This window comes from Bison bison, unplaced genomic scaffold (assembly GCF_000754665.1).
Source record: "Bison bison bison isolate TAMUID 2011002044 unplaced genomic scaffold, Bison_UMD1.0 scf7180017864062, whole genome shotgun sequence".
Classification (NCBI taxonomy): Eukaryota; Metazoa; Chordata; class Mammalia; order Artiodactyla; family Bovidae; genus Bison; species Bison bison.
In genome coordinates this window covers 1484920-1508408 of record NW_011494634.1, presented here as the reverse complement: position 1 = coordinate 1508408, position 23489 = coordinate 1484920, and the positions used below count along the sequence as shown (strand labels likewise).

General features: G+C 46.7%; 2 protein-coding genes and 1 long non-coding RNA gene across 5 annotated transcripts in view; 2 read left to right on the top strand and 1 right to left on the bottom strand.

Annotated features, from left to right (window-relative positions):
• CDK17 (cyclin-dependent kinase 17) overlaps positions 1-10730 on the top strand; it is a 61160-nt gene extending 50430 nt beyond the window's left edge. The window contains exon 17 of the transcript XR_824975.1: positions 10113-10730. The gene's annotated coding sequence lies outside the window, so the exon portion shown is untranslated. The remainder of the gene's footprint in view (positions 1-10112) is intronic.
• The window catches only part of ELK3 (ELK3, ETS-domain protein (SRF accessory protein 2)), a 69967-nt gene that overhangs the window by 5482 nt on the left and 40996 nt on the right, over positions 1-23489 (bottom strand). For 2 of the 3 annotated variants that reach the window (XM_010836295.1, XM_010836296.1), the window contains exons 3-4: positions 11436-12215; positions 2852-2974 (exon numbers count right to left, since the gene is read on the bottom strand). In XM_010836295.1, coding sequence (XP_010834597.1) covers positions 2852-2974; positions 11436-12215 — 903 coding nt within the window. Of the gene's footprint in view, positions 1-2333; positions 2409-2851; positions 2975-11435; positions 12216-23489 lie in introns of all 3 variants that reach the window. The other variant, XM_010836297.1, reaches the window with a different exon arrangement.
• On the top strand, positions 16369-19463 carry LOC104985897. Its single transcript, XR_824976.1, has 3 exons — positions 16369-16476; positions 17257-17459; positions 18365-19463. It is a non-coding gene; the product is annotated as an uncharacterized LOC104985897 (long non-coding RNA).

The following is a 23489-nucleotide window of genomic DNA, read 5'->3' as shown; positions in this document are numbered from 1 at the left end:
CAAACATCCTAAAGACAAGCTTAAAATACTAAACAGTCCAACTGGGAACTCATCTCACTTTATAAACCAAGGTGTATATTTAGATTTAGTACAGTGTCTTTGGCAATTCTCTCTTTATGTGTCTCAATTACCAAGCATACCTCTTCTAGAAAGGCTCATATCTCCACTCTCCTTCCCTTGAAATTCTCAGTATCTGCTATCACTTACTAATAATAGCAAGAGACCCTCAGTGCCAGAACTCCTCCTCAGCCTTGTCAACTGTTACTTTAAGGATTCTGATATACTTTTCTAATTATAACAGGAAATTTGCCAGCATCATTATAGGCCAAGTCTAATTTGTTTTCCTTCTCCAACACATTCACATAGCATATGTGAAAGGGGCTTCCTATTTTTAAAGTTACTTCCATTAGTTTAAAAAGCAGTACTGTTGATAGTAATCTAAATTTGAAACTTGATCATTTGAGACGTCTAATTAAAAAAAAAAATTCTTACCATGTTATTTTAACCATTTTCAAAACTTCAAATTTCAGCTTTCACCAGCTCAGTCCTTTTATCATACATAGGAAGAGAAGTAATACTCTAAAAGGTACAAAGTTATTTTTCTTTAGTCTCACAGACCCCAACCCCAAAAAGAGGGCCCACGGCCATGCAGCCTGTCAGCCATCCACACATGGTCACATTTGCCCATTCAGGGTTGTGTTCTGAATGGCTCCAGGAGAGAGGACAGGCCCAATTTGTGAAATCACAGTTCTGATCAGGTAGCCATTAAGTGCAGCTTTTTTTCTGCAGAATTCTAAATGTAAATCAGGAGCCACTGGTAAGCAGTGGTTCTGAGTGGGGTTTCTGGAGCAGCAGCGTCTCTAGAATGTATTAAAGAGTATTATTACCAGGCCCCATCCCAGACCTTCTGAATCAGGACTCTGGGGGAGGGAGGGACCCAGCCAGGTGCATTTTAACACACCCAGCCTCTGGCTGAGTCTGCCATATGTTGAGAACCACGGGTCTACAGTACAGAACTACAGTCTACAATAGTGACTGAAGGGATGTGCATCCTGGCCAATTCCCAGAGCTCCTGATACCTTGTAATGTGTAGAATCAGTGGGGAGATGAACTACTATTAACTGTTGGGAGTAGTGGGCTAGAAATCTCCAAGAATTCTGGACCAGTAGTTCTGGAGGGCCTCCTTGGGAAGTTACCAAACCCAGCACAGTCTGGTGGTAGGATTTTCAGCAAGGAGGGAAGCGAGAGTCCATTCATTATTCACATGTATCTCCGGAACCTAGAGAGGCCTTGTGTTAGATTCCAGGATTAGGGTAGGATTACAGGCCCCACTGTGGAGCTGACTGACTACGCACCACACGATCCTGTCTGCTCTACTAAGGAACTCTCTGCTGCTCCCATCTGGAGACTTCCAGGAAATAAGGTCTTTTAGTTTCCCCACCAAAAGATCACCAATCTAAAGCTTGCCTAATTCTGCATTTGCTCACTGCCTTTTGCTATTGCTAGTTTTTGTTTCTTTGCCTGAGTTAAAATAGCTAAGAATCAACACATTGGCTGTGCATGACCATATCTCAGTTTCTTGTAACGAGAAGGAATGCCAGGAAGAGAAACCTGGTAACTTAAGTATAGTCACATCATGACACCCTACCTCATCCCTACTAGGAAACCAGAGAAGCAAGATAGTAATCAGAAGCTCTCTAGCTCTACCCTTCTCCCAATGAGACCCTAAATACCAGCATGTATAGCCCCTGGCACAGAGGTGAATATTAACCTTGACAAACAAAATGAACGATAAAGAAAAGCACTGGAGACATGATCTTATTAACACTTTCTCAGACATCTCTTCTCTTGGTGAATTCTGAGGCATCCCTTCCTTTAGTCAGTCAGTGGTAATCGCTGAACATGTTGTGTACCAAGCAGCATGCTAGATGCCAGGCACACACCACAGCAAGCAAGATACAGTTCTGGCTTCTTGAGGGCCCAGTGTTTAGTGGGGAGATTGTCAGATGAACAGGCAGGACAAAGAGGTTAGTGCTAGGTGCAATGAGAACCAAAGAACGACAGCTTGAGGTCAGCCAGGCTGAGGGGCAGAGGTGAGAGGCAAGGTGAATGAGACAGACAAGGTCAGAATCAGGAACAGGTGCGTGCACTTGATCCACTTTTGCCTCATTCCTGTCCCTGAGATCCTTTCTACACTCACATGTTCAGACAGTAACATCTTGGTCTGTGAGTCATAATCTTTGGGTCTCCAAGAGGAAATACCAATTTCCACATGATAGCAAGTGATGCTACTGCAGGTTTCTAGTATGGAGATGACTAATGAATGCGCTTACCTAGTACAGGGAGCTTTACAAGACGAACAGCTGAGACTTTTCACTTTTAATCAGATCCCTGGATGCTTCTTTTTTCTGTTATAGAACAAGGAAAACTTGATTCTGACTCATAGAAATATGCAGGTAACTTTGCTATTATTACAATGTAGAGTTCACGATTTTTATCTTTATTTTGTGTGTTTACTATATTAATAGGTTAGTATGTTAAAGTCTTAGGAGATTTTATAAAATACAATTTAAAATTTTTTCCTTATAAATTTCTAGTTTTCATAGTTAGTGAAAATGAACAATTGGAGAACTTATTGTTCCACTTATGGATAGCTGACATGTGCACGCCACCTCAATGAAAGTACCTGCCTCTGAAGGTGCCTTTTGCAGCCACGTTAACATGAATTCCTTTTGGAAACTTAACAGTGAGTTCTGCCCTACATTTAGAGAAAATGTTACCTTGCAGGATTTATCAAGGAAACACATCCCTTAGAAATTGCACATGTACAAGTTCATTTCTAAATGCTCACCTGAAACAGCGTGCTTGGCCCTTGCAGCCGGGCAGGACTCAGTGGAGCAACTGGACTAAGGCTGCTCCAGAAATGTATGCTGGACAGCAGTGGACTCGGGGTCAGAAGCAGTCCATTTGGTGTCTGGGAAAGAAAGCACACACAGGATTGATACCTGTATCGCCGGTTCCCACTGTGGTCAACAGTGTGCTCCGGGCACCAGCCACAAACCAACCTCATCATTTTAGGAAAATCTGACGACGTTATTTCTGCGGGGCTGTGCAGTTTAATTTCCTTCAGTGCTAATTGAGCAATTTGTATTATAAAGAATGGAAAAGTTACCTTCCATAACCATTCTAGTAGAAAACTCAAGTTTTTAACAACTTTTGTCAAGCTGCTTTTTTCAGTTTGCTCCCCCTCACACATTAAACAAGAATGGTGGCACTAGCAGTAAATACTCCACCTGCCAATGTAGGAGACACAGGAAAAGCAGATTTGATCCCTGGGTCGGGAAGATCTCCTGGAGGAGGAAATGGCAACCCACTCCAGTATTCTTGCCTGCAGAATTCCATGGACAGAGGAGCCTGGCGGGCTACAGTCCATGGAATCACAAAGAGTCAAAACATGACTGAGCACACATGAACACAACAATATACAAGCAAATGGGATCCCATGAGAGGGCTTTATTTTTCCTTCTCTATATTAATTTTTCTACAGTGGACATCCATTACTTGGGCTACACGCACACATTTTTAAAGGGCCTCCCAAGCTTCACTTTCCCTATCAACAACCCTTTGAATACTTTAGGATCTGCTGCTAAAATACCCTGTAGCAGCTTCATGAAAAGCTCTGAACTGAGTTTACCAGATTTCACTCTGGATATGGGGCTGATGAGAATTCATCTCCCCAGGAATGGCTCAGAGGGAAACAAAATCCGTTCTTGTCAGATAGAATTTAAAGCCAAAATGCTGGGTTTCCTGGGAGAGTGCCAAGGATGGCATTTGCTTGCATACTCGCAGCAGGAGTCCTGGTCTTCAAGCCAGCTAGAGTGCAGAAGGAATAACCCACCCCCACCGTAAGCCTGCCTGGTTTTTATTCTCAGCAGAGACAAGCTCCTTGTCCAGGTGGCTGTGCATATTAGGGACTAGGAGGAGCCCCTCTGTAGTTTCATGATGTCAATAAGGTGCTCTGTGTAAGAAGGGCAGTGAGGGCACCAGCATTTCAGATTACATCATGCTGCATGCGAAAGTGTTTTTTTTTTCCTCCTAGAATTGGCCTCAGCAGCTTTGTTAATTATCCAGAACATTTGGCTTAAACCTAAATGGAAAGGTCTGTTCTGTTCTGCAGAAAGGAGATAAACATCCAAAGGTTCTCAAAATGGAGCTGCTGAAAAGACTCAAATAATTTGAGTTTTGGTTCCACAGCATTTCCTACATATTAAATGACCTACGAGGTTACCCAAAATACATGTTTTGGGTAAATTTCCCATTTGTTCTAACCCAAGGCAGTTTCATAAACAGGCCAGGCCATCTGGCCTAACGGTTCAGACTTGGCAGTTCTGCATGGGCTCTACTAGGGTTCCAGCCTCAGAACAACTACTTATGAGTTAGGTAACAACCCCTCTCTGCCTTGGTTTCCTAATCTATAAAACAGAAAAATGCCTACATGTCTTACATTACAGGATCATCAGGAAGAGTAAATGATCTGTGTAAAGCTGGCAGATTAGAAATGCTCAATAAATGTTCCAAGACTGCTATCAGTAATTAAGTGTATTTGACTAACTGTATTAAAACCCAGCCATGGGAGAAATCCTCAACTGTATAAAGAACTGAAACAGACAGATCAACCCAGGCAGCCAGTACCTTAGGGTTCCTCTCAGTTGTGTGAGTGTCAGGTCGGTAGCTCATCTGATCTGAGAACTAACATGTGCATGTCACTCAAGCCAGGTTCCAACCACAGTATGCCACATTAACATTTAACCAACGTGTTCAGGGCCTCCTAAGCTTTACCTACCAATGAAAGTCACAGCTCTAAAGAGACGGTGAATCCTTTAAACTACAAAACAGCTTTCTCTCTCATCCACAGCCATAAATAGACATCCACTCCTTTTTAACCTTCTGAGCAATATGAGGTATAGAATATATTTTCGTAGTCTAAATGTCATACCCATGTCTGGATTGGAGATGTTTGCACATTTGTTTCTAAGGGATACAGGATGTACTCAGAATATAGTAACCTTCTGTTTCTCCTATTTAATATATTTGAAATTTCTATAATATATGCAAATAAATACCGTAAAATGACTTCATTCACTCCTCTCCCTCCCATCCCTGTTCTGGCTGAAGATTCTATGGCCGTAGGGGAAAATTTTGGTTACTCTTTTAGGGAAAATTTCTATAAAGCCTGGCATGAGTTCTCTCTCACCGTGGGAGCTTTCAGAGCCTGTCTCTAGAAGCTCCTTGAGCCCTAGACAGAGGCTAAAGAAAGAAGCTACCAGCAAAATGCGTGCTTCCTCTTCCTTCCCTAAAGAATGTCTTAGCAAATGGGGTCTTCTGAGTGGCAGACAGGAACTTCCTGACCAAGGAGATGCTCCTGGACCCAAGGGCCACGGGTGTTCATTTTCAAAGGGAAACACCCTCCTGTTTGACCTCATGTCATCTTCCCCACTCGGTTCTTCATTGAATACTGAGTCTTCTAGAAAGCCCACACCTCGGAGCTAAACTGAGTGAGCTAATGTCCAGACAGGCCCCTTCCAAGTGCCCTCTGAGCACCAAGATTCCGCCTCCTGGAAAGAGACTTCTGTTTTCCCCTCAGCCAGATGGCACGAACTCACCACCTTGCCCAGTCCAGTGTTTATGACTCCGTTTCTATCAACAGTACCACCATATATCTACCCACTCAGCAAATACTGATGGAGTATATAGTATGTATCAGGTGCCAGAGAAACAATAAGACATTGCCCTTGTACTCAGCCCATCTACAACCCAGCATCCCAGGCACGGAGATGCAGATGCCTTCCCCCGTCTCCTCGCCACAACCTCTGGGCACGGCCTGGAGATCCTTCCTTGAACTGACTCTCCTGTTTATCCCCACATTTCCAGTCTTGCAGCATCCAAGCCCCGTCAACTTAGATGCCATTTGGCAACTGCCACCTAAACCAGTCCAGCTGTCTCTGTGTCTCCCTTCCAGTCTATTCTGAGCACCACCACCGAATCAATCACCTTAAGACACCGTTCACAATTTTAGGGAGGAGAACAGTTCAACCTAGGACTTCCCTGGCAGTCCATTGGTTATGACTGCACTTCCACTAAAGGGGGTAAAGTTCAATCCCTGGTCGGGGAACTAAGATCCTGCATGCCATGCAGCCAAAAAAAAAAAAATTCAACTTCCCTTGGCCAAAATTCTAGGTAGACCCATAGGAACCTAGAATGTGAATCCCTGCCCCTACCCTGCTCCAGGGGTCCTGACTACCACACAATTCCAATCTAGTAGTTCTTCAGCAATCATTCCAAAACCTCCATGACCCCTCAGCCCATGGTCCCCTGGGCTAGTGCCACTCCACAAAGGATCTCATCTATTTCTATGGTTTTTAACCATCCTGTAACCACCTCAGACTCTCCTTAGCTCCAACTGCAGCTGGGTGTTTCTTCCCAAATGTCCTCAAACTCCACATGGCCCAGATTGGACTTGGAACCGTTCCCCATGAGTTTCTTTCTTCCCATGAAATCCATACTCAACCTCTGCTCACCCCTAAAACCTCCACACCCATCACGTGTGTCTGTCAGATCCATCTCCTTTGGCCTCATGCCACTGTCACAGCCACAGGTCCTCACTGTCTTTTCACCTGGGATTTTACAGTCATCTAACTGCTTCCAGCCTCACCCCTCCCTTGCCCATGTCTTCAGAATGGTTTCTAAAACACAGTTCTCACCATGTCACTCAGGCTCCTCCTCCCACCACCTCCTTTACCTTTGGAATGTATCCCCCCCTTACTGAACTACTGCCCTAATGCACAAAGTTATTGCACATTTTTATGACCACAAAGCCTTTGCAACATCCCCACCCCCAGCAAAGTGAATACCCTCTTCCTTAGTATTCCTTTTACATGTGTATGTACTGTGTATGTACATACATGTGTATGTACTGTGTCCAGGATACTATATTTAACCAACCTAAAAGTAAGTTACAAGCTTCCTCCCAGTTCACAAGGGCTGCCTAATTCATGTTTGCATCCCCAGCTCCAAGCTAAGCCCATGACACATGACAGGTGCTCAGTTTGTGTTCACTGAATTGAACTACGTGTTCTTCCTCCTGTTCCTAAGGTCCTTCTCTGCACTGTGCTGTCATGCATGTGTACACCTTGTCATAGCTATATCCAACAACAGAAGGTCATGAAAGTAGGCACTTGCCCTTCCTACGATATGCAAACAATGCTCAATTATTACTGGTCAATAGATTCTAATAAGAATCTTTGTTTCCCTGACTTACACCTTCAGCAGCTCCTACTTTCCCATAAAAACAAATTCCTTCCTCCCATGAAACTCATACTCATGGGACTTCTGGCCTCTGAATTCCTCAACAAGTTCTCTGGGCCCTCTATAATTTCACACCACCCTAAGTTACTAATTGTTCTCTTTCGTTACCTATTGGCCAGTCAGCCTGTAAGTTTATGGGAGCAGGAACTGTTTCTTGCTCACTTCTCTATCTCCAGGAGCCTAGCTAATGGTTGGGCAAGTTGTAGCAACAAACATCTCTAACCTTAATCTCCCATGGATGCCAAGGAAGTCCATGACACTGCCATTTTGTGGTTAAAAAGAAAAAAATCCTCAAAAGGTGACAGTGAACCCCTGGAAACTCCTAGAGTTGTATGAATTCAAATAAAAACATGTATTCAGCAACTTTCAAAAAGAAGTAGAGTCACAAACAGAAGTTTCTGTAGCGCTGAATATGCTGAAATGAAGGAAAAGAGGATGAAGAGGCTACCCTACTGGTGCAGTGTAGCTATGGTAAGAGATGAAAAAACAAAGTCAAAACAGGGGAGGAGTCAGCAATCTGTGAAGGATCTACAGAAAAAAACGTGTTCCAGGGTGGAAAGAGAGGGAGAAGCTATCATGGTTGGTTCATCCTAGGCACCCAGAGCTGGGGGAAAAGCAGGAACTTCCAGCTGGAGAGTCAAGTCACGCAAAAGTCTTTCAGTAACATCCTCCACTGCCAAGTTTCTAAAGGACATCCTTCTCCTGCAAGGCCAGGATGGAGGAAGCTACAGGCTGGGCTAGGGCAGTGTTACAGAGTGGGATGAAGTAGTGGGAAGGAAAAAACATTTTTCCTTTTGTGATCATGGCAAAAGAGACAGTAAATTGAGAAACCACCCAAAGCCGAGCCAGGACACAGTCTACACTCACCACACACATCCATCTTACTCCCAATTCCCACTTTGTGATTTGGGTTCAAGGTTGTATATCCATCAGTACATACAGAAAGGAGCTTTTAGCATTTCAGTCCTCATCAAGCTGTCTCTACTCAATTAGTGGTAATCCACAGCCACTGCTAATAAAACAGCCCGGGGCATGCATGCTCAGACTCTGATGGTATGAGTTCATGCCCTGGTGCCCGCACATATCTGAGTTCAACATCTTAGACATCACATGGGAGATGAACAGAGGTCTTAGCATAAAGACCTGAACTAACTACATAGGTGAGAGGGGGAGGGAGAGACTAGACAGGAGAGGCAAATGAAAGGAGGGCCAGATGACACCCAGGTACAGATGAGGTGGAAAATCAGAAGTTCCAGTTGGCACCATTCAGGTTTCCATGATATCTGGCTGGGAGCTAGGAGGGTCTCACATCCCAGCTCCTCCCCCACCTCCCATCTCAGTTTCTGGTAACTCATGGCATCCGAGAGACATTCTGGCTTTTCTAGCAACAGATCGATATGACCTCGGTGGCCAAGCTCCAACTGCCTTACTCTTTGGCACCCAGCTGGCTTTTGTATTCTCATTCTTTTCAGTTCCACATAGTCCATGCTGGGGGCGCCTCTGGGTGATCATCATGTCTGTCTACATTAGTAACTGTGGTTTCTCAAAGGCTCATAATACAGGTCCCAGGGGCTGTACCATAAGTGTTCTCAGGAGTGGAGGCTGTGATGCTGGGGAACTGGCAGGCTGTGGATGATTTTTTCATGCCCATCATGTAGGTTGAAATTTCGAATCTCAATTTGGGCCTACAGGAGGTCTGTGGTTTAATAAGGTCCTGGGAGGGAACTGTAACCACCTGACCCTAAGCATGCCAAGATGTGCTTAATCCCACCCCATCTTCCTGCTTCTTGCTGAAACTGATGGGATTATTCGTGGAATACATGACTAAATAAAATGTAAATCTTTTTTGGAATAAATACAAGTTCTTGGGAACTTCATTTTCAGGGTATCAAGTAATTACAGCACACTTATCTCTTGTAAAGCTAGCCATGAAGACTGACTGACTGGAGGTGCCCACAGGTGTAAGCGCTGCACACAGCACACCCCAGAGGGGAAAGTGGAGTATCTGTGACAAAGCGCTAAGGTGTCACCCACACCCACGCCCTCCCTTCATTCCCCATGTCCTGGTCCAAAACCACAGGGCCAGCCTGAGCCACTCTCCTCCGACACAGCTACAGGGCTGGCGTGTGTGCAGAGATGGTGGTAACAAACTCCCCAAGCAAGCACAGGCTGAAATCAGAGCTGGCCTGGGCCTGGCTCTAGATCTCTCTACACCTCACAGCTGGAAACACAGGGGAGGCCAGGCAGGAGATTCTCAGATTGTCCACTCAGAGCTCAGCTTCTCGGGTCATTTCTCTGAGCCACGTCAGAGGCCGCTGTTTCTGAGCCATTTACTTAGTGGTCGTTAGTCCCCAGCCAGTGGTGCTGACTGAGGAAATGCCCCATTTAGAGCACATGTGCTCATGCTGACCTGTCACCAAGCCCTCGGCCAGCCCCTCCGTGGCAGCATGCTCGGCACCACAGGCTCACAAGCCACGCTGACAACCACTCCAGAGAAGCTACAGAGAGGAGAAGGACCAAGAGCTGCTTTCAGCTGCCCGCAGACTCCGTGGACATCTCATGATCAGGGAAGGCTAGGCATTTTCCTGGCACGTGTGCAGAGAGCATTTTACTTAAAGGGCGTGGATTCTGGAGCAAGTTTTCACCTCTAAGTCCTATTAGCTGGGTGACCTTGGGTGAGTTACTGGACCTCTGCCTCCTTTACCTCTGCTGGAAAAATTGGACATTGACAGTTATCTCCTTCACAGGCCTGTAATGATAAATAACTGAGATGCTGCGTGGATGGTGTTTACAACGGTGCCTGACACATGAGACGCTCAACTGTGCTGCCACTAATGGTGGTGACAGTGAGGACCCCACAGCGACGGGGACAGAGAGCTCCTACCCGCTTCAAGCACGTCCCCACCCTGGCGCCACCAAGTCACATGATTCTGAAACCCGCCAATTGTAGCCACCTCTCTTCCCACGGCCATTATCCCATTTAATCCTCACACAATCCGTCTCACGGATGTGGAAACAGGCTCAGAGAGCAAGTACCCACAATCACATTTCTACCCAGCAGTGCCGCCAGGAACTGAATCCACGTCTGTGACCCTGAAGCCAATGAACTTAACCTCTGCCACTGAAATGCATCCAGTTTTCCAGGGGAAGCAGAAATAGGTTTACCAGTACCTGCCCTGCCTTTGCCAGCTGGACGAGAGTGAGCATCTGAATAGTGTATTTAGAGGAAGAGGCTGCCTTCGTGGTGGAGCTAATGACACTGAAGACTTTTGTTGCTCCCCGAGTTTGCTCTTCCCTCCCCTGTGCCAGGGACCTGGGCTGTCTCAGAACAGCACTGTTTTTACTAAAGCATCTCTTTCTCATCATTTGGTGTGGCCTCTGCATTGCTTTTTAGGGACTACAGGACAGCCCAGCTCCCCACTGATAACTGCAATGGCCATATTGGTTAGCATGTACTTTCTTATTAACAGAAAACAAATGAGTGCCCTCCAAAGAGGATTCTGCCATAAAATTTTCATAAAACCCAAGTGCCTTCTGAACTGTCACTGGCCTGCTCAGCAACTTAAAAGCGTAATGGCTCAGAGGGTGAAGAATCTACTTTCAATGTAAGAGACCCACATTCAATCCCTGGGCCAAGAAGATCCCCTGGAGAAGGGAATGGCTACCCACTCCAGTCTTCTTGCCTGGAGAATTCCATGGACAGAGGAGCCTGGTGGGCTACAGTCCATGGGGTCACAAAGAGTTGGACAGGACTGAGGGACCAACACTGTCAGTGCTCAACTTGCCCTCAGAAATCACTGTTTGGACCTGCTTTGATGGCCCGTGTGCATATTCCACCTTACATCACTCTAGGCCCCTAAAAGAACCCGATCAAGTGTCCCACCACAGCCAATTTCTCTTATGTACACCTCTGTCTGGGTGTGATTTCCCTGTACAGTGCACAGTGACCTTGCTGCAGGGGCCCAAGGATTACCCTCTGAGGGGAAGACAGAAGTTGCCTCTCTCCCCCACTTTTCCCTAAGCCAGTGAGTCTGTGTGCAGCCGGGACGACTGGACTCTACGGCTCTTACCTGGGCAGTGAAGAAGGCTGGGGTGAGGGATCCCGAGGGGAGGGCCGGGCTGTTGAGGGCGATGGAGCCGATGTCGGTGCCGGAAAGCACCAGTGGGGGCGCAGAGATTTCCAAGCCTTTGGGCTTTTTGGCCTTTGGGGGGAGTGATGGAGACCTGGTCTTGGAGCCCGACGACAGGTTCAAGGGCTCCAGGGAATCCGAGTCATGGCAGGCAGCCTCCAGGAAGAGGCTCCTGTGTTCGGAAGGGAGGGGCGAGTTGGGGGACAGCGATGGGGACCGAGACGAGGAGGGCGAGGCGGACGAGATGCTGGCGGCGTTCGGCAACATTAAGGAGGAGATCTTGGCGGACACGGACGAGGCCAGGAAGGCCTCCGACGTGGAGGGCAGGGACACCACGGGCCGGCTGACGTGCTTATCGGTTTTGTTGGTCACAAACCTGATGACAGTCCTGACTTCTTCCGCGGGGGGGCTGTCTTCCAGCTGCTCCTCCAGCTTCTCTGTCTTGATGGCCTTGAGGGGCTCGGGCGGGTTCTGCAGGGAGTTGATGGTGAAGGATGAGTACAGGCCCGAGTGGATGTACTCATTGCGGCTGGCACTCTTGAGGGCAGACAGGCCGTGTCTGTGCGCCTCACGGCCCTCAGGGGGCACCTTGCACTCGCTGTCCTGCAGCAAGAGGCTCTCCCGGCTGATCTCCACCGCGTGAGGGTCCATTTTCAGTATCTCCGGGAAAGAGACAAATTTGTATACAAACTTCTGCCCGATCACCTTCTTGATGATATTCTGCAAACACAAAAGCAGACATGGAAAAGATGAGTGCATCAGAGAAACCGGCTAAGAGGGTCATTCTTGGGGTTATTTTGCAGGCGGGAGCATCAAAACAGCCTTGATGACACATCTCAGCTAAGGCGTAGTGCGCACGAGACAGAGGGTGAGAGTGGAAGAATCTGAGCTGCATTCCTGCTGCTGCTAAGTCGCTTCAGTCGTGTCCAACTCTGTGCAACCCCATAGACGGCAGCCCACCAGGCTCCTCCGTCCATGGGATTTTCCAGGCAAGAGCACTGGAGTGGGGTGCCATTGCCTTCTCCGGAGCCACATTCCAGGGTCTGCTAATTACAAATGGTGTGACCTTTAGCGAATTGATGGTCATTTTGAGTTTCCTCGTCTGTGAAGTGATTATTATACCTAAGAATATAAAACTCTTGCCATTTGTTAAGCACTTACTATGTCACTGGCATTGCTTCTGCATTGGCTCATAGAATTTGTACCGCAATGCTAAGAGGAAGGGACTATTCAACTCCCATTTTAAAACTTAGGGAAATAAGCTTAGAGCCTTTAAATACCCCACGTAGCCACATGGTAGGTAAGTGGTGGAGGCAGCATTTCCCCAACCATAATACAGTATTGTTTTACTGACCTCTGGGGCTTGTGAGAATTCAAAGAAATAATAATGGGAAAGCCTTCTATAAGCTGGAAAGCATTATAGAAATGCAAGTTATTATCACCAAACACCACAATGTTTTCTTAAATCATGTAGTTTTTTTTTTTTTTTTCCTTTTTAATTTACTGCCAAGAAAGCCGCTGGAGGAAAAAAACAAAGTGTCTACTTGGATGTTTAGGACATTCACACAGTATTTTAAGTTAATGTTATCTAATTCTGGCTCTTCAGTTTATGGCTCTCATCCTTAAACATTAGGATGTAAATGAAAACCAATAATCTCTGCAAATTCCGGCCCCCCCACCCGTCGCCCCACTTTGGGAGAATGGACTTCGTTTTAAAGGCTGTACTGTTCTTGAGGTTTATTAGATTGGAACATTAGCAAACACCAGATGCTTGCTGGCGGAGATACTCAAGAAAAACAAGGATGGTCTCCATCGAGCACAGAGAAGTGGCAGTGCCATCCTATGGGAAAAGGACTTCCTTATAAACTGTTCCTCCTACAAGCTGGGTATGAAGGAGGGTGAAAAAAAATCATGTTGGGGAGAAAAGCTTTAAAGGTAGCTCCTCTTGCACAGTTGGTAGAAATGTAAATTGATAACAGCCACTATGGAGATCAGTGGCCAAAGCATTGGAGCTTCAGCATTAGTCTTGCTGATGAATATTCAGGGTTGACTCTTCTTTGGCCACCTGATGTGAAGAGTTGTCTCACTGGAAAAGGCCCTGATGCTGGGAAAGACTGAAGGCAAAAGGAGAAGGGGGCAGCAGAGGATGTGATGGTTAGATAGCATCACCGACTCAATGGACTTGAGTTTCAGCAAACTCCAGGAGATAGTGAAGGACAGGGAAGCCTGGCATACTGCAGTCCATTAGATAGCAAAGAGTTGGGCATGACTTAGTGACTGATAGGAACTAGGAATAAAACTACCATATGACCCAGCAACCCCACTACTGGGCATATACCTGTGAAAACCACAATTCTAAAAGACACATGTACCCCAATGTTCATAGCAGCACTATTTACAATAGCTAGGACATGGAAGCAACCTAGATGTCTATTGACAGATAAATGGATAAAGAATACACAGAGAGAGAGAGAGAGAGAGAGAGAGAGAGAGAGAGAGAAATATTACTCAGCCATGAAAAAGAACGACTTTGAGTCAGTTCTAATGAGATGGATGAATCTAAAGCCTGTTATACTGAGTAAAGTAAGTCAGAAAGAGAAAAATTACTATATTAATGCATATATATGGAATCTAGAAAATGGTATTGATGAACCTATTTGCAGGGACAGAATGGAGATGCCGACACAGAGAATGGACTTGTGGACACAGTAGAGGAGGGAGAGAGGGGGTGAATGGAGGAAGTGACAGACACACATACCCCACCATGTGTGAAGTAGGTAACTGTGAGAAGAAAAAGAAAACCCAAAAGTAGCTCCTACTAAGCACCTACTCTGTCCTGGGTATTATGCACAAGTGATCCCACATGATCTCACACGAACCCACTTGCAGGCTGGAAGATATCCTCCTTATGACATGAGCTCAGAGATGGGAAGCAAGGAGCCACAAGATTACTAATGCTAAAACCTAATCTTATTCGCATTTCCACACCAAGTTTCAGGGAAAGAATGAAAGAGCCAGTTTAAAATTATTTCATATAAAGTTTTTTTTAATGAGATAAAACTGTCATATAACATTAGTTTCAGGTGTACAGCATAATGAGTCAATATTTGTATATATTGCCAAACAACCACCACAGTAAGTCTGGTTCATATCAATCAACAGATTTTTTTGTATGTGATGAGAACTTTTAAGATCTATCCTCTTAGCAACTTTCAAATATATGAGAGGAAATTTAATTAAATTCTGATGTTTCTCTTGTGATCTATTTGGTGTACAAATATGTTTTTGCCTCCCCTCTTGTTACATTACAGCCTGCTAACTTGCCTTTGTCCTCCTTAGATGGATCCTCAAATCCCAGAAGTGAATTTATCCAGCAGTAAGAAGGATGGGTATAATTACCAAGCCACTGAGATTTTTAAGGAGGAATTCCTCAGGGCAGACTTCTAACGGAGGGACACATAAGGTCCCCAAGCAGCACCAGAAATCCCAATAACGCAAATCCTGGTGAAACTTGGCTCAGCACCAGCATACAGGAAGTTCAGACCTGAGTACATGAGATTCAAAGCTGGGCAGTTCCAGTGCCTAGGACCCTGGCCTGCTCCCTTTGATTCCATCTGACCTCTTTCTCACACTTAACACTAGCACAGCTGAAAACCACCTTCAGAAACTTCAGAGAGATCTGATAAACCTAAAGCCCCTGGACCTAATGGGCAACATCTCTGCAGGTGACACACCAGGCCTGGGTATACAACTCACCCAGGAGAAATCCGTTCCCAACCAGGAAAGGGTTAAATAAGGGTGTCATTAGTGCCACCTGACCCATAGATATGGAAAGAAAGCATCTTGCCTGGTGTGTTCCTCTGCTAGAATTCTAAGGTATTTTTGCTTCTCACTCATAATATTTTTCTCCCTGGGGCAAAACTTCCTTTTATTCTAGGCCAGGTTGAACACTCATCTAAATTCAGTGAATCATTAGAGCCTAGATAATTACATAGAAGAAAAGAGAAACTGTATGGGCTGAATCCTTTCTTCTGGCAGGTCTTATAAATTCTTTAACAGAACCAACCTTTAATTTTATTATGGGTGTTCAGAACATAATGTCTGAATGGGGATTACACTCACAAGTAAACCAAGAAGTCATGGGGGGCTGTGACAAAAATGATAAACGTAGTTGGAAATTGAAAGGCAAACTCAGAGAGAGAGCTGGGCCTTGATGTGTTAAAAAGAATGTAATGGGACTTCCTTGGTGGTCCAGTGGTTAAGAATCTGCCTGTTAATGCAGGAGACACAGGCTCGATCCCTAGTCTGGGAAGATCCCACACGTTGTGGGGCAACAAAGCCCATGGGCCACAATTACTGCGCCTGTGTGTCTAGAGCCCACGAGCAGCAACCACCGAGCCCTCCCTCTAGGGCCTGTGTACCACCATGAGGGAAGCCACCACAGTGAGAGGCCTGCTCACCGCAACTAGAGTAGCCCCCACCCACCGCAACTAGAGGAAGCCTGTGTGCAGCAGCAAAGCCCCAGCACAGCCAAAAAAGTGTTTTTAATTAAACAAAAAAAGAACTCAAGGAGTAAGGAACAATCCACATGATGGTTAACTGAGAAATAAAATAGTGGCTAGTCATAAGATCGGAGAAGGCAGTGGCACCCCACTCCAGTACTCTTGCCTGGAAAATCCCATGGACGGAGGAGCCTGGTGGGCTGCAGTCCATGGGGTCGCTAAGAGTCGGACACGACTGAGCGACTTCACTTTCACTTTTCACTTTCATGCATTGGAGAAGGAAATGGCAACCCACTCCAGTGTTCTTGCCTGGAGAATCCCAGGGACGGGGCAGCCTGGTGGGCTGCCGTCTATGGGATCGCAGAGTCGGACTCAACTGAAGCGACTTAGCAGCAGCAGCAGCAGCCATAAGATAGAGTGTCATCCATCCATGAAAAGGAGTGAAGCGCTGTCACACGCTACAACATGGATGCATTCAAGTGAGTTCTGCTAAGTGAAAGAAGCCAGATTCAAAGGCCACATATTTCACGATGGGATCTATTTATATAAAATGTCCAGAATAGGCAAATCTATAGAGATAGAAATAGATGAGTCATCTCCTAAGGGGTGACTAGGTGGGATGGAGGCACTTAGGGGTGCTAGTTAAAAAATCAGGTATTTGCGGGGGATGGTGGGTAGTGAAAATGTTCTAAAGTTGATCATGGTGATGGATGTACAACTCTGTACATAGGCTCAAAGGCATGACTGATATGCCTTAAACAGGTGAATTAGATAGTATGTGACTAATACTTCAATAAAACTGTTTTTAAAAAAAAAAAAACATGAATCTTTTCCCCCCAGCTTGACTGAGATATAACTGACGTAGAACGTTGTGTAAATTTAAGGTGTATAATGCGATGATTTGATACACACACACACACACGTATATATCACAAAACATTTACCACTATAAGGTTAGTTGATACATCCTTCACCCACATAATGACCATTTTGTCGTCAGCAGATTTAAGATCTCTCAGCAACTGTCATTATACATTACAGTACTGTTAACTCTAGTCAGCACGCTCTACATTAGGTCCCCCAGATTTACTCATCTCACTGCTAGAAATTGGTACCCGATGACCCGCATCTACCTGGTTCCCCACCCCAGCCCCCTGGTAACCATCAAGCTACTCTGTGCTTTTGAGTTCAGCTTTTGTGGATTCCACATATAAGTGAGATCATTCAGTATTTGTCTTTCTCTGACTTATTTCACTTAGCATGATGCCCTCGAGGTCCATCCAGAACATAAGGAATTTGAAGAATTTTGGCATGCTTAAAGGGAAGATGGTGGGAACGTTTGATGGCTGGATGGCAGCTGCCATGACCTGCTAAACCCCACTCTGAACAGAAAGACAGAGATACTGCACAGGCCACTGAACTCAGCTGAAGCAGTCAGAGCCCTTCAGTAGCTGCTGCCTTGGTGAGGAAAACCAGCTGGACACCGAGAGGGCTTTTTAGGGAAAGGCGACACGGGGACAGGGATATGGAGATGATAAAAGGAGCTGACCAAAGGAGAAAGAAACAGTTTCTGGAAAGAACCAGGCTGGGTCTTGCTTCTCTAGAAACTAACAGGAAAGATGGATTCGATCTGGCTACCTGGACAATTTGAAACCTCTGCAAGGATAGAAGGCTTGAAAGAGACCGAGGCAGAAAGAGGGGAGGGTGGGATGTGTGAAGGAAGGCAGAGCCTGCAGGCCAGCTGTTTAGGAACCCAACTCCACACTGGAGATGTCTGCTAACAGGAGAACCTGTAAGGAAAGCCCCCAACCAAGATGTTCAAGGCCAGTGATCCAGGTGGGTGGGCAGACTGGGAGAAGGTGCATGCCTGGCAGGTGAACTGACAGCCCCTTTGTAACGTGACTTCAGCACAGACCCCAGGATGGTGTCAGTGGCATGTGCGTCTGAAGATCTTTCTGTAAGTCTCCAAAGCAAAGTTTCCTTGCATGAGTATAGCCTGAGAGGGGCTTGCTGAGAAAACACACAGTATAGGAAAATAACACTAGATAGTATTTGCTGACTATTAGGTGTCAGGCTGTGTACTAAGAACTTGACCACCCTCAAGTCCTTGAATCCTCTGAAAAAGTGGAACTGTTATTACTCCCATTTTAGCGATGGGCAAACTGAGGCTCAGAGACTACAAATCATCCCCAATCACAAGCACGTACTTGGGGATCAGACCCCAGAGCCCCTGGTCAGAACAGAAGGTGACATAAGACTTGGGCTAACTGACACAGCCCAGAACATGAGAGCACTTGGGTATGGGCTCTTATTATGAAAAGTGATGAGAATATTTAGAAGTCTGTTTTTTCCACCCCTTCCTCCCAGGCTCACAAGTATTTGTTGCTGACGGTTGCCTGGTAACCTGACAAACGCTGTCTGTGTCCAGCGGGGCTGAGTGACTCTCCCAAGCGCGGTTTCAGAGCAACAGTTGCACACATCTGCTTCCCTCCACGTGTAGGGGACCAGCCTCCACTTGTAACTTCCCATCAAATGTGCATTCACAACCAAGGAGGACTCCTGACCTGACATTCTGTGTGAGGTTACAGGCGGCAAGGACGGGACCAGCTTCAGCAAAGGGGAAAAGCGACATTCATCCAGTACACCCCAAGAGGCAGTTCCAGCAGAAGTAGAAGCTCAGGTCTCCAAACCACTCCCTTCATCGCCACTGCCCAGTGGGTGTTTTAAGACTGTAGGAGCCTACAGGGCAAGCAGTCCATCTGGGTCAGCACCATGGTCGCCTTGTGCAAAGAAATCCTTCCAGAAGCACCAGCCACCCCTGGTCCTGTGAGAGCCTCCCTAGGTTACTTCACCCTAACAACATGGATGATGCTGAGAGAGTAAGTCCCATTTCCACTTCCCTCAGCACTGCCTGCTGCCCTGACAGGTTCCAGGCTTACTTACACAAATAGGTGTGTCCATGGGTGTGTTCAAATATGTACCCTCATGCCCAACTCTGCCTGCTCCTCCCACTGAAGAAGAAGGAATTTGTGTAAATAATCCCCTAGAGTGGAGAACTCAGACGTATGTTTATTAAGTTCCATAATTTTTTAAAAAATTACAGGGTAATAAAGAGATGTTTGTGGAAGTTTACCTTCTTCATTTTGATGTTATGAAGGATAATATTAAGTTCATTACACATTTATTGAATGAATGACTCTCACTGTGGATAGAACAAACCCAGGCAGGAAGCCGAATGACAGGAACCCCATGACAGACACAATTTTCTGTAGCTAATCCCCAGGCTGGTTAAAGCTCCATATGAAGCATTGCATATATGTACTGGCATGTGCTTTTTGCTGGCATTTTTTATTGGAAAACTCCCAGACAGACACTGGGAGCTATATGCAAGGCCCCACAACTTCATACCTTCAGTGAGAGTTTGCTGTTTAGTCGCTAAGTCATGTCTGACTCTGTGATCCATGGATTGTAGCCTGCCAGGCTCCTCTGTACATGGGAGTTCCCAGGCAAGAATACTAGAGTGGGTTGCCATTTCCTTCCCCAGGGGATCTTCCCAGACCAGGGATTGAACCTGAGTCTCCTGCACTGCAGGCGGATTCTTGACCACTGAGCCACCCTGTTAAGAGCTTACTAAACTAATTCTCCTTATCTAAGTCCCCAGCAAATACCTGCTGCGTGTGTGGGCTCTGGCTTGGCACCCCAATTCTGACATAGAGTCATGCGTGGGGCTTTCCAGCACTCAGACTTCTTACCCAGCTCACATTCCTTTCCAGCACTGCCCTTCCCCCAGGAGGAGGCGGTCCAGCTCTGAGCTCCCCATCAGCAGGGCTGGAGCTCTCTTGCTCCTCTCCCATTTCAGGGTTCCCAGGGACTGCAGGACCCCTGCCCACTGATTTCACAACTTTCCTATCTTGTTCTCAACACAGAGAAGTGTCTGAGGCTCATAACACGCCGTCTATGGGGTCGGACAGAGTTGGACACGACTGAAGCGACTTAGCAGCAGCATAACACGTAACTGTCCTTTTCTGAACCCAACACCAGCAGCGGGGCTACAGACAACAGAGTGGTGGATCGTTCCATAAATTCTTGACCTTGTCACAAGCGCTGCCACTGGGGTGACAAAAAGTGTTCCAGAGTCACAGCCTGAGGTCAAATGCTACCCCTCTCTCTCATCAGCTGTGCGCCTCAGTTTCCACATCTATGAAATGGGGACCAACCTACCACCCACCTTATGGGACTGAATGCGTAATCCACATAAAGCTTGCAGAACGCACATGATAAGCCCACAATATATACCGGCTCTTACTGTTTTGATTTTTACACTCCCATTGAAGCAAAACAAAACAAAACGAAAAATCCACCCTCCATCTGCTCTAATAACAACTGAAGAGTCAAAATTAAACATCTTAGAAGGCTGTGCTTATTCTCATAGATCTGGGTGACAGGTGGATCATCTGGCAGACAGAAACCCACCTAGTTTACATATCTCGACCAAGGAAGAGAAGCAGGAAGTTCTATTTAGTTGGGTTCAGACAAGGAGGAAACTCTAGGCTTCAGTCCATCACACCTCGAGTGGCCAGCACTTGAGTGCACTGTGAATAAAACCTCACACCCGCCTCTTGATTCAGGTCTGGGGGGTGGGGGGTGGTGGGCAGAAAGACCAGCCCGAGGAGGGCAGAGGATGGGAGCGATCGCGCAATCTGTGTCCTGTCAGAAGGCCCCTCAGCTTCGGCAGAGATGCCGCATACCCAGCCTGACACCTAGTGCAAGCCCATCTCCCTTTTCCCTGATGCCTCTCAGGGCAGGAAACGCACTGCCCAGGCAGGAGGGAAGAGCCCAGCTGCACAGCATCCACCGTGGCTTCGGCCCCTGGGGAGGGTGATGCGAGCAACTGGCCCTGAGTGCCTGACAATGAGATCCTGGGATGGGGAAATGGGAAGGATTTATTTGGGGGACATCTGTCTGGCTGGGCTAGATAGATATCCTACATGAAAGGAACCTGTGGCCAGAAAGGGCAAAAGAAAGAAGCGAGCATTTCCAGGAATAAATCACGTGCTCCACACCCACCGCTGCCTTGCAAGATGGGCACTGTGGTCCCATTTTAAAGATGCAGAAGTCGAGGCTCTTAGTTGGAAGTGAGGTTATACCCAATTTCCCAATCCACAGGGGTAGGTTAAATACTGGGTGGAGGAATTTCCCTGGTGGTCCAGGGGGCTAAGACTCTGCGCTCCCAATGCAGGGGGCCTGGACTGGATCCCTGGTTGTGAATTCAGCTCGGAGCCCTGGATCCCTGGTCAGGGAACCAAGACTAGGGGCAGCCAAATAAATAAACAAATTTTTAAATCCTCTTTAAAAAAAAGTACTGGGTGGACCTTATAATGGAATCCCCCAGGGCTCTTTCAGAGGACAATATATCATTAGCATTTTCCCATGTCTTTAACAGTCATGTCCAACTCTTTACAACCCTATGGACTGTAGCCCGCCAGGCTCCTCTGTCCATGGAATTCTCCAGGCAAGAATACTGGAGTGGATAGATGGTCCCATCTCCAGGGGCTTCCCAACCCAGGGATTGAACCCAGGTCTCCTGCATTGTGGATTCCCTACCGCCTGGGCCACCAGGGAAGCCCCTTTAAAATAAAATTAGGGTAAAAAAGCAGCAGGCCTGAAATGCTTCCACTATTTTAACCAAAATAATTATATATATATACACACACACATATATATATAAGAAAAATTAATCTTGGAAGATGTATAATAAAATTTGACAGAAGTAGGATTACCACTGATTCGTATTTTTTAAATCTGTGTTTTCACATTAAAAGAATTATGTTTCCTATGTATTGCTTGTCAAACTCAGAGAAACAACCAGGCTCTAAAAACCTTAGGTGCCCAGGATGACGCAGCTTGTGACTAGAGGAGCTGCAGCTGAACCGGCTTCTGTCCAGAGCCCAGACGAAGCCTCCTCTGTCCCACCAGCACACCCTCTCCCAGAAAGCAGCTGAGTCGACTCCGAGGTTGCTACTCAAGTCAGCCTTCCAGGACCACGGGCTCTGCATTCCAGAGAAGCCTCGGGACAACTGCGGCGAGCCTGGGAAAACCAGCCCCTTGCTCAGGAAGCCAGCGCATGCCTAACACCTCCTGAGGTTGGCCAGCCCTTCTGAGGCTGATCCGTAACTACAGATGGAGCTGCCCCTGCCCACCCTCAGGGTAGAGGAGGTGCCCGCTTTGAGGGGACACCTTGTAGAAGGCACTGGGGACCCAGTGGTCCCACAGCAGGATGGACCCCAGAAGCCCACATTGCAGGCAGATTCTTTACCGTCTGAGCCACCAGGGAAGCCAACCCCCACAAGTGATGGGAAAATAACAGGAAGCTGATGTCCATAGACATGGGCTGGTTATGGCCCTCTCTGAGCAGCAAAAGGGCTCAGAGGGAGGACAGAGAGCACCCAACAACTCCTGGGATCCACAGGCCCGGGTAGAGGTGCTCACGCAAGGAGACAGGCCCAGAGCCTGGATGGGCCAGATGCAAAGTGCAGCCAGCACAGGGACAAACGGCCCCGGGGTTCGAATCCCAGCTTCACTACTTACTAGGACCTTGAAAAGGTACCGAAACTTTGCCAGCTTCAGTTTGCTCACCTCAATTCAATGAACTGGAACACGTTTAATCTAAAATGTTGATATCCTCAGAGCAACATTTTTTACATGAATTTAGGAAAATGAATTCTAAACAATCTTCAAAACGAAAGGACGGTGGTATCTTTGAAAATCATACAGACGAATTCAAGATGTCACAAGAAGATATATTAGATAGCTGCTTTCCCCAACTAGATGCCTAGTTCATTCCTAAAAGGGAAATAAAAATCTCTCACAGGGCAGTTTGTTCTAAAAGGCCAATGTATGTCAGTGCCTCACTCGGAGAAGTCTTTAGCCTGAGAGCTAACCCGGTGGAATGTTGCCCAGCAAGCAATGATCTAATTGAATAGCATCCTCATTATATCACACTGTCTTCTCATTTTATTCTGCCTTCAAGTAGTCAAAATTCCTTATACGGGTGCTTTGGCATGCAGTCACAGAAGGCTTACACAGTGTCTCATGTGACCCTCGCAGCACTCTGAAACCCATTTCACAGATAAGGAGTCTGGGGCTCGGAGCTGAGTACACAACCTAGTAAGCAGCAAAGGGGACTCTCCAGGCCCCCCGCTTCGCAGCCAACACCCGGTCTTCAGCTCCTCGTCTTGGGTTTCCATCCAGACCATGGTCTGACTCACCCCTTCCCGACACAGAAACTGACTGTCCTCTCTCCAAAATCAGAACAAGTACTCACTGTAGGAGTCATGCTCCAAGTACCTCCTCCATAACAAGCAAACACTGAAGATGCATTTGTATGAAAAGCTCCTTGCTCAGCTCTGAGGAACAGCAAAGCAAAGGAAGCTGGTCTCCGTCCTCATCCTCGGAGCATCTGACAGCTACTCGGACAGTAGTGGCAGGCCCC